At 41.3% G+C, this 11,416-nt stretch overlaps 1 protein-coding gene across 1 annotated transcript; it reads left to right on the top strand.

Annotated features, from left to right (window-relative positions):
- Window positions 1–57: 57 nt before the first annotated feature.
- On the top strand, window positions 58–9,746 carry LOC308330315 (sister chromatid cohesion protein PDS5 homolog B-A-like). Its single transcript, XM_080785155.1, has 7 exons — window positions 58–208; window positions 384–517; window positions 633–752; window positions 1,986–2,048; window positions 4,499–4,644; window positions 5,853–5,916; window positions 8,508–9,746. The coding sequence occupies exons 1-7, from the start codon at window positions 121–123 to the stop codon at window positions 8,865–8,867; spliced, it is 975 nt and encodes a 324-aa protein (XP_080641281.1). The 5' UTR covers window positions 58–120; the 3' UTR covers window positions 8,868–9,746.
- The last annotated feature ends 1,670 nt before the right edge of the window (window positions 9,747–11,416 follow it).

Here is an 11,416-nt window from a genome sequence, read left to right as displayed (position 1 = left end):
GATTGAAATATGAATCTACTGTGCTGACTACAGCAGGTCCATCCACACAAAATGCTTTAACCCTTTCTGAATGGCGGTGTTTCTGAATGGGGGTCTGTTGCCTCTCCCTCCTACCGGAGTATGTGGTTCCCTATGCCATACACATTTTGGTCCACGACCCCGACTACGTCAAAGTACAGGACATCGAGCAGCTCAAGGAAATCAAAGAGTACGTATCGTTGTACATTTGTGTGATTTTAGTCGAGCAGTGGTTCTCACTGTATTTCCGGTAGGGTATATACTAGATACCCTTTTTTTTATAAACTAATAATACATTCATAAAAGGTTACTCACCGACGCTTTAAAAAAGTTTCAACTCCAGAACTGTGCGTGTGTGTGTCTAGGTCTCTGTGGTTTGTCTTGGAGATCATCATGGCAAAGAATGAGAACAACAGCCACGCTTTCATCAGGAAGATGGTGGAGAACATCAAAAATACCAAAGGATGCCCAGGCGCCCAACGACCCCAAGATCAACGAGGTATACTGACTCTTCTGCTATCCCATTGAGATTTGAATGTGTGTTTTTATTTATTTCTAATATTGAAAACGTTTCTTGATATACAAATATTACGTGTGTGTTTGTGTTGTGGCAGAAACTGTACACGGTGTGTGACGTAGCGATGAACATAATCATGTCCAAGAGCACCACCTACAGCCTGGAGTCTCCCAAAGACCCTGTCCTGCCCTCCCGTTACTTCACCAAACCAGAAAAGGTAGGTCCCTCCACCCAAAGACCATGTCCTGCCCTCCCGTTACTTCACCAAACCAGAAAAGGTACGTCCCTCCACCCAAAGACCCTGTCCTGCCCTCCCGTTACTTCACCAAACCAGAAAAGGTAGGTCCCTCCACCCAAAGACCCTGTCCTGCCCTCCCGTTACTTCACCAAACCAGAAAAGGTAGGTCCCTCCACCCAAAGACCCTGTCCTGCCCTCCCGTTACTTCACCAAACCAGAAAAGGTAGGTCCCTCCACCCAAAGACCCTGTCCTGCCTTCCCGTTACTTCACCAAACCAGAAAAGGTAGGTCCCTCCACCCAAAGACCCTGTCCTGCCCTCCCGTTACTTCACCAAACCAGAAAAGGTAGGTCCCTCCACCCAAAGACCCTGTCCTGCCCTCCCGTTACTTCACCAAACCAGAAAAGGTAGGTCCCTCCACCCAAAGACCCTGTCCTGCCCTCCCGTTACTTCACCAAACCAGAAAAGGTAGGTCCCTCCACCCAAAGACCCTGTCCTGCCCTCCTGTTACTTCTATACATTATTGGGAAACAGGGACTGGCTCCAGCCCTGAATCGCTACCATTAAAAGAATATGTCCTGGCGTTTCAGATTTGGTGACGCTGCCTACGGCGGCGTCAGTCTCGATCGAATATCTGATCGCATGCAGCTGATTGGCCATCAGACCCGTCAAACATGGCTGCCCCCACTGCGGTGACTCGCGACCATATCAATCTGGCTATTAAATTGACCGATAAATAGTTTCTTTACTGTTTTATAAACATCATCATCCGACATATTTTACTGCTTTTGTTTACATGCTAGTAGCGCTCGTTGACTGTGTTTCTTTCAGTCTGAATAATTAAGTGAAACGAAATGAAAATTCAGACTGAGTGCCAGGCCAACTGACTCCTAAATTTGGAAAACTTTTTTTTCCCTCCGCTGTTGTCTGGCAGAAGCCTTTATGGAAAAAAAAAGGTTAGAATATGGAGATATGCTCCATATTCTAAGCTTTAGTTTTTCCTTTTTTCATAGATTCTCGACCTGCCTGATCATATTACAGTATCACAAAAAAAACCCATCAAAAGTAGCAAATCTGCAAGCTGTTGAGTTTTGAGCTTGTAGATCTGCTACTTTGCTAATTTGAATCATGAAACATGTGAGGTTTCCACAAGATGGAGACTATTTATAAAATGATGCAGCTTTAATGTCTGCATTGTTTTGTCCCGTTTCAGAATGTCAGCAACACAAAGAACTATCTCCCACCCGAGATGAAGGCTTTCTTCACGCCAGGAAAGGTAAACTAAAAGCTGTTATTCGTCTTGCTATTGCGTTCATTAAAACCCTACAGTTCATTCAGTCCGCTCACTGGTTCTCTTTGGTGATCACCATTATTTCATGCAGTCACCCACCATAGTCACAATCATGTTTCCCCCTTGTTTACCAGCTGATATTTTACTATTGTTGAGCGTTATTGAGCTGCTATAACATTTTTCACTGTAAATGTGTGGGCTTCATTCCAGTTAGAGGGGTGCCAGTCTTCCATGTATTTATATGGTAAATTCGTCATTTCGTCATTTTTTTCAAATCTTCAAAAAGCGCGCTATAGTATGCCGTACGATATGGGCTATAGCCCACGGTCCAAAATGATGAGAAACGAGGCTAACTTTTTTTTCCAAAATTTCAAAAAACATGGGCTATAACCCATCGTTTTTGTCATTTCGTCATTTTTTTCAAATCTTCAAAAATGATGAAAAACGCCGCGCTATAGTATGCCGTACGATATGGGCTATAGCCCACGGTCCAAAATGATGATAAACGAGGCTAACTTTTCTTTTCAAAATTTCAAAAAACATGGGCTATAACCCATCGTTTTTGTCATTTCGTCATTTTTTTCAAATCTTCAAAAATGATGAAAAACAGCGCGCTATAGTATGCCGTACGATATGGGCTATAGCCCACGGTCCAAAATGATGAGAAACGAGGCTAACTTTTTTTTTTCAAAATTTCAAAAAACATGGGCTATAACCCATCGTTTTTGTCATTTCGTCATTTTTTTCAAATCTTCAAAAATGATGAAAAACAGCGCGCTATAGTATGCCGTACGATATGGGCTATAGCCCACGGTCCAAAATGATGAGAAACGAGGCTAACTTTTTTTTCAAAATTTCAAAAAACATGGGCTATAACCCATCGTTTTTGTCATTTCGTAATTTTTTTTCAAATCTTCAAAAATGATGAAAAACGGCGCGCTATAGTATGCCGTACGATATGGGCTATAGCCCACGGTCCAAAATGATGAGAAACGAGGCTAACATTTTTTTTCAAAATTTCAAAAAACATGGGCTATAACCCATCGTTTTTGTCATTTCGTCATTTTTTTCAAATCTTCAAAAATGATGAAAAACTGCGCGCTATAGTATGCCGTACGATATGGGCTATAGCCCACGGTCCAAAATGATGAGAAACGAGGCTAACTTTTTTTTCCAAAATTTAAAAAAACATGGGCTATAACCCATCGTTTTTGTCATTTCGTCATTTTTTTCAAATCTTCAAAAATGATGAAAAACAGCGCGCTATAGTATGCCGTACGATATGGGCTATAGCCCACGGTCCAAAATGATGAGAAACGAGGCTAACTTTTTTTTCAAAATTTCAAAAAACATGGGCTATAACCCATCGTTTTTGTCATTTCGTCATTTTTTTCAAATCTTCAAAAATGATGAAAAACTGCGCGCTATAGTATGCCGTACGATATGGGCTATAGCCCACGGTCCAAAATGATGAGAAACGAGGCTAACTTTTTTTTCAAAATTTCAAAAAACATGGGCTATAACCCATCGTTTTTGTCATTTCGTCATTTTTTTCAAATCTTCAAAAATGATGAAAAACTGCGCGCTATAGTATGCCGTACGATCTGGGCTATAGCCCACGGTCCAGCTGACCATCGTTTTTTTGTACAGCGCCCTGGGCGCTTCAAGCTGTACACTTTTGAAAGGAGCGCCAGACATTTGATCCTTCTGATTGTATTGACCACACGATAATTTTTAGCCCAATGTTGAATCGTTACAACAACCATTATAAGTCAATTTTTACATTGTTTCAGCTAATCTATAGAGCACCGAAGTCTGACGTCACTTTCAGTAGAGGGCGTCAGTCCCCAGGTTCATGTATTTGTTTAGTTGCATTGAAATCCCCATTGAGGCGATTTTAGATCGCCTCATATAACAACTGTGTTTGAAAAATAAACATGTCACCCCGGCCGCTTCACTCATATGGATATGAAGAATCAACTGACTGAGAGAAATTGTAATGTTACTGCTGCTGAATTAGTTAGATTTTCGCTAGAAGCAGACTGTATCATATATGAGTGACTGACTGTTGCAAACGATACAGAGACACCTCCGTAATAATAACGCAGAGACAGCTTGTTTATTTTTGGACCACAACGCTTATAGTAGACGATATTAAGATCACCCCATGTTATTCTCCATAGAGAAATTACTTCCGCGAACCAGGGGAATCGTCGGGATGAGCGAGTTACGTCAGGACTTCGGTGCTCTATATGTGCTACTAACACCAATTACAGGATGTTTGAGCAGTGAGCACCTCAATTATTGATGGATTTGAACAGTGTGTGCGCGAGCGCTATGGACATGTTATCCAAAGCTCTCCTGTCACCAGCTCACATCTCTGTAGTCCCGGACCCTAATGGTAATCTCTCCCTTGCCTGTGGTTGTCTGTCCAGCCTAAGGCAGCTAACGTACTGGGTGCGGTGAACAAACCTCTGGCCTCGGCAGGGAAGCAGCTTCAGAGCAAAGCCTCTCGCATGGAGACCACCAGCAACGACGACTCCACGTCTGACCCCAGCTCCCCACAACGCAGCAAGACCAGGTACACCTAAACTCACACCTGTACACTGAACACACAATCTAACCTAAATGGTGCATTTATACAACGTCTTTATCCAAGGCACTTTACATAGATTGTGCATTACATTCACCCACACATTCATACACCGATGGCAGAGGAAACCATGCACATCGGGAGCTATTAGGCTTCAGTGACTTGCTCAAGGACACTTGGACACTAACTCTGGGGGAGCCCCGGGTTTGAACCTTGTGGTTGCCATCGGAACAGTACGAAGACGGGAAAAAAACAATGCTTGCCTGAGGGCTCCCAATGAGACGGATGATTTATTGCACACAAAAGCTGTGACGTTTGGAGTCTCTTCCTCAGACTGTCTCAGGGCCAGATTCACAACGTCGATTACGCTCATAACGTGAGCGTACGGACATTTACGAGCATTCCCACGTTACGTGTGGAATTCATGAACTTGAACTTGGCCGTGACGTTGGCGGACGTTGGTCGTAAAATCCGCTCATTTCCAAGTCTGCTCAGAGGGTGGTGCATAGATGCCTCATTTTCAGAAGCAGAAGTGCAGTGCAGTTCTCTTTTTTTTTTTACATCTTTATAACTGTCATGGAAATTACAATTACAATACGAAACAAGACAAACAAACAACAAAGTTATTAATCAGAGCCAGGGGGGATTACTATTACTGTTATGTTGTTTTGTGTCGTTGGACCCTGACTGGGGTGACGTTGTATAGTCTCTGTCCACCCACATTAAACCACTCTTTATTTAGAAGTGCTGAAGGCATTTGCTGAAGGCATACTGCGTCGCTGCCCAAGTGACGTCACTCATGCGACCTCTCGCTGTCACTCAAGTGACTACTGGCCAATCACAGCGCGTCTTTTCCGGGACTACCAGTGATCAATCCATGTGTATATGTATTTAGAATGCTTTAGTCTTCATGCTGAATCAATTCATAGTCCCCAAATCTCAAAAAAGATATGTATGTGCCCAGCTTTTGTCAACACGCATACATAAAAGAAGAAAATGTGTCAACTGCTTAGCTTATGTTATGCTGATGCAAATTCCACTGGTTTGTTTTTGTATTTATTTTGTAGGCTATGTAGTTGTAGCATTCAGAGCTGAAATGTTAGGTCACTCAGCATGGTGACAGACTCAGCCCTCTCTCACCGTTTTCACAAATCTCATAATAGAGTAGGTTTAATCCATGAATACTGTTGTTGCAGACATGACAGTACAGAGATGGACCACAGTGAGAACGAGGACATCAGTCTGAAGAGCCCTGACAAGGTATAGTGCACAACATCCAACCACAAACAATGATCAGGTCACACCAGCCAAAGAAAGGCCTTGTGTTAAATACTTGAACCTTGAGGAACAAAGACTGCAGAAGCAGACAAGAAGAGTATATTCTTGTAGGTGCAAGGCTCAAAAATACGAATTTGAAAGAAGGAAGTGCCCACAACAAATGTCCTTTTTCATTTTTTTCAAATCCTCCAAAATGATGGAAAACAGCGTGCTATAGTATGCCGTACGATATGGGCTATAGCCCATGGTCCAAAATGATGAGAAACGAGGCTAACTTTTTTTTTCAAAATTTCAAAAAACATGGGCTATAACCCATCGTTTTTTTATTTTTTCATTTTTTTCAAATCCTCCAAAATGATGAAAAACGGCGTGCTATAGTATGCCGTACGATATGGGCTATAGCCCATGGTCCAAAATGATGAGAAACGAGGCTAACTTTTTTTTTCAAAATTTCAAAAAACATGGGCTATAACCCATCGTTTTTTAATTTTTAATTTTTTTTCAAATCCTCCAAAATGATGAAAAACGGCGTGCTATAGTATGCCGTACGATATGGGCTATAGCCCATGGTCCAAAATGATGAGAAACGAGGCTAACTTTTTTTTCCAAAATTTCAAAAAACATGGGCTATAACCCATCGTTTTTTAATTTTTTAATTTTTTTCAAATCCTCCAAAATGATGAAAAACGGCGTGCTATAGTATGCCGTACGATATGGGCTATAGCCCATGATCCAAAATGATGAGAAACGAGGCTAACTTTTTTTTCCAAAATGTCAAACATGGGCTATAACCCATCGTTTTTTTATTTTTTCATTTTTTTCAAATCCTCCAAAATGATGAAAAACGGCGTGCTATAGTATGCCGTACGATATGGGCTATAGCCCATGGTCCAAAATGATGAGAAACGAGGCTAACTTTTTTTTTTCAAAATTTCAAAAAACATGGGCTATAACCCATCGTTTTTGTCATTTCGTCATTTTTTTCAAATCCTCAAAAATGATGAAAAACGGTGCGCTATAGTATGCCGTACGATATGGGCTATAGCCCATGGTCCAAAATGATGAGAAACGAGGATAACTTTTTTTTCCAAAATTTCTAAAAACATGGGCTATAACCCATCGTTTTTGTCATTTCGTCATTTTTTTCAAATCCTCAAAAATGATGAAAAACGGCGCGCTATAGTATGCCGTACGATATGGGCTATAGCCCATGGTCCAAAATGATAAGAAACGAGGCTAACTTTTTTTTTTCAAAATTTCAAAAAACATGGGCTATAACCCATCGTTTTTTCATTTTTTCATTTTTTTCAAATCCTCCAAAATGATGGAAAACGGCGTGCTATAGTATGCCGTACGATATGGGCTATAGCCCATGGTCCAAAATGATGAGAAACGAGGCTAACTTTTTTTCCCAAAATTTCAAAAAACATGGGCTATAACCCATCGTTTTTTTATTTTTTTATTTTTTTCAAATCCTCCAAAATGATGAAAAACGGCGTGCTATAGTATGCCGTACGATATGGGCTATAGCCCATGATCCAAAATGATGAGAAACGAGGCTAACTTTTTTTTCCAAAATGTCAAACATGGGCTATAACCCATCGTTTTTTTATTTTTTCATTTTTTTCAAATCCTCCAAAATGATGAAAAACGGCGTGCTATAGTATGCCGTACGATATGGGCTATAGCCCATGGTCCAAAATGATGAGAAACGAGGCTAACTTTTTTTTTTCAAAATTTCAAAAAACATGGGCTATAACCCATCGTTTTTGTCATTTCGTCATTTTTTTCAAATCCTCAAAAATGATGAAAAACGGTGCGCTATAGTATGCCGTACGATATGGGCTATAGCCCATGGTCCAAAATGATGAGAAACGAGGATAACTTTTTTTTCCAAAATTTCTAAAAACATGGGCTATAACCCATCGTTTTTGTCATTTCGTCATTTTTTTCAAATCCTCAAAAATGATGAAAAACGGCGCGCTATAGTATGCCGTACGATATGGGCTATAGCCCATGGTCCAAAATGATAAGAAACGAGGCTAACTTTTTTTTTCAAAATTTCAAAAAACATGGGCTATAACCCATCGTTTTTTTATTTTTTTATTTTTTTCAAATCCTCCAAAATGATGGAAAACGGCGTGCTATAGTATGCCGTACGATATGGGCTATAGCCCATGGTCCAAAATGATGAGAAACGAGGCTAACTTTTTTTTTCAAAATTTCAAAAAACATGGGCTATAACCCATCGTTTTTTCATTTTTTTCAAATCCTCCAAAATGATGAAAAACGGCGTGCTATAGTATGCCGTACGATATGGGCTATAGCCCATGGTCCAAAATGATGAGAAACAAGCTTTGTATACAAAAAACACACACACACACACACACACACACACACACACACACACACACACACACAGACAGACAGACAGACAGACTACAATATGTGGCCCTATTGTTAACAGAAGTTTAAAAACGCATAAATACTACGGAAAATACTTTTTCATTTTATTGGAAAAAGTCACACAGCATGACTTAATCAAAGTTAAATCTGGTTTCTTTCCTCCGCAGGACATTGACAAACCGACTCGTGGCCGCAAGCGAGCGGCCGTCTCCGCCGACGACCAGGACAACAAGACCAAGCGCGGCCGCAAGAAGGCGGCGGCCAACAGCACGCCCACGTCTGTGGCCGAGCCCGAGGACCAATGGGACGACGGCGACGACCACCCGGAGGACGAGCAGAATAGCCCGCCCAAACAGCGGGGGAGGCGGGGGCGCCCCCCGAAGAACGCCAACGTCAACACTCCTACTGTTACACATGCGCGTGCGCGCTCGCACACACATGCAAACATGCACACAGACTCAAACATACACACACACACACACACACACACACACACACACACACACACACACACACACCTGACTTAGTACATTGTCCTCATCAGCTATGAGTTGTTGCATTGTGTTGCTTTGTGATGATGATGTTCGAGTCGAAACGATAACTGAGGGGAAAAATGAAAGAAAAGCGTCAGTCTTGTAAATAGTCTATGTCTCTCTGACTTCTGTTATGTTGTTTTGTGTCGTTGGACCCTGACTGGGGTGACGTTGTATAGTCTCTGTCCGCCCGCATTAAACCACTTAAACAGCATATATGGTTGAGCGGAGTCCCGCAGGGCTTTATACTAGTGTATTTTGTGTTTTTCTGTTATTATGGCGAAGGCTTTCGGTGCAGAAAATGGACGATCGACAAGGTCACAACAACGCGTCGCACTGCGACACTTGAGCTTCTCCATCTGCTATTTGTTACTAAATCTTTCTCCACAATACGGATGCATGAGGTTTAAGTGGTTTAACGCAAAATGGCTTTACCCACCTTTTTTAACTGAAAGCGATTAACCAGTTACCTAATTATTTTTGTTCTCAGTTCGTCAGTGATGTCAATCTTGTAATTTTACCTTTTTAAAGAAAGCCCATTAAAAATGGTTTTGTTTTGGTGTGTGTATATTAACGTTGTTTTTTACCATTTTATGAAACAAATACAAATTGTGAGGAAAAAATAAACCCTGTCCCAATTCTAGAATCACTTTTTGACCTCCTATTCCCCTCTAAAAAAAGAAAACTAATAATAATGGTTGTATTGTGTGTTCCATTGCTATCATTGTTTACTTTTGTATTTCCTTGGTAGAGTGAAGTTTTACAAGCGACTGTTGTTGGTTGTTTTTTTATTGGTGCTGATCAGTGCTGAATGACAGCTTCACGTCCTCCCAGTCAGCCCTCCCCCACGTTGTACCAATATAATTCTCTATAAAACCTGACACGGTTAATTAACAGCAGGTTAGTAACACCACAGTCTCTCCTCTTCAGCCAGCTAGCCAGCAAAAAAAGTTATCCTCGTTTCTCATCAACCAAATGGACCCTTACAGGTCCAACACTGGTTATCGAAGCGTGCACACACACACACACACACTGTTGAAATGTAAAATTTACATTTCAACGAAAGGACCTGTAAATGACAACACAAAAACTAAGGCACTGGTGTCGTACTTCTGGTTTACCGGAACGGGGTGCAACTCCCTGCAGTGCCCTGCTCAATTTGTTGTATTTACATGGTTCATTGGTCCATGGCATTGCAATTTGCAATTTAAGCAATTTCCGTAATTTCCGCAATTTCCAATTCCGCAATTCCCGCAATTAAAATTTCCAATTTCCGCAATTTCCATTTCGGCAATTCCGCAATTTCGTTTTCCGCAATTTTCCGCAATTTCCGCAATGCCGCAATTTCGTTTTCCGCAATTCCGCAATTTCCGCAATTCCGCAATTTCGTTTTCCGCAATTCCGCAATTTCCGCAATTCCGCAATTTCGTTTTCCGCAATTTTCCGCAATGCCGCAATTTCGTTTTCCGCAATTCCGCAATTTCCGCAATTCCGCAATTTCGTTTTCCGCAATTCCGCAATTTCCGCAATTCCGCAATTTCGTTTTCCGCAATTCCGCAATTCCGCAATTTCGTTTTCCGCAATTTTCCGCAATTTCCGCAATGCCGCAATTTCGTTTTCCGCAATTTCCGCAATTCCGCAATTTCCGCAATTCCGCAATTCCGTAAATACAACACATTGAGCAGGGCACTGCAGGGAGTTGAACCCCGTTCCGGTAAACCAGAAGTCCGACACCAGTGCCTTAGTTTTTGTGTTGTTAATTTACAGAACGTGGGGCTCTTTTGCTTCTAGTTATATCTTTTTACTTTGCGAGAACCAAATGCTCAGACGTGCTGTGATCGTGTAGAGGGTGCCGACATACTCAGTTAATAATTTTAAGATGGAGAACTTGACCTTTATTACAATATTTGGAGACAAACGGGTTGCATAATAAAATTCAACACAACTTCAGTGGTATGTAGTGGTTAGTCAACGGACAGAATAAACGCACGACTCACAATAATAATGAGGTATTGTGACTGACAGATGCGACGAGTGCTCGCATACAAATAGTTGTTGCACGAATAAAGCTTTGCGAATATTAAGGCACTGAGAACTCAATACTTAAAAAAATAAACAAACGGAGGGGCAATAGATTTGGTTAAACCACAGCACGTGATCACATCAACGGTCTGCAATAATCAGCTCAAGACGCATAGACAATCGTGTCAAATGCCAGTATTGAAAACACTTGCAAACACAACTACTATATACACACCTCAATTGCCAAACAAACATGGTTACCAACCATTTTCATCGTTTAAACAAAATGCCACTTTTGTAGAGGTTTGGCTTATGTAGTTTAACTTGCCATAAATCAGCTCCAATAATTCACGCATAGCACTGTACCTGAATGACCTCAAGCACGGTGTAACTCTATTGTACAGCCAAACTGTCAAAAGCCCTCTTAGCACAAAGCAAATTAGAATATATTGGGGTACTCTGTACTATAGGGACCGAACAATGAGGACCGTTTTTAAATGATCTAAATTCTATTCAACTGT

The sequence above is a fragment of the Protomyctophum bolini genome (assembly GCF_963924005.1).
Source record: "Protomyctophum bolini genome assembly, chromosome: 16".
Classification (NCBI taxonomy): Eukaryota; Metazoa; Chordata; class Actinopteri; order Myctophiformes; family Myctophidae; genus Protomyctophum; species Protomyctophum bolini.
Note: the sequence above shows the minus strand (reverse complement) of the source record. Positions and strands in the feature narration are given on the sequence as shown.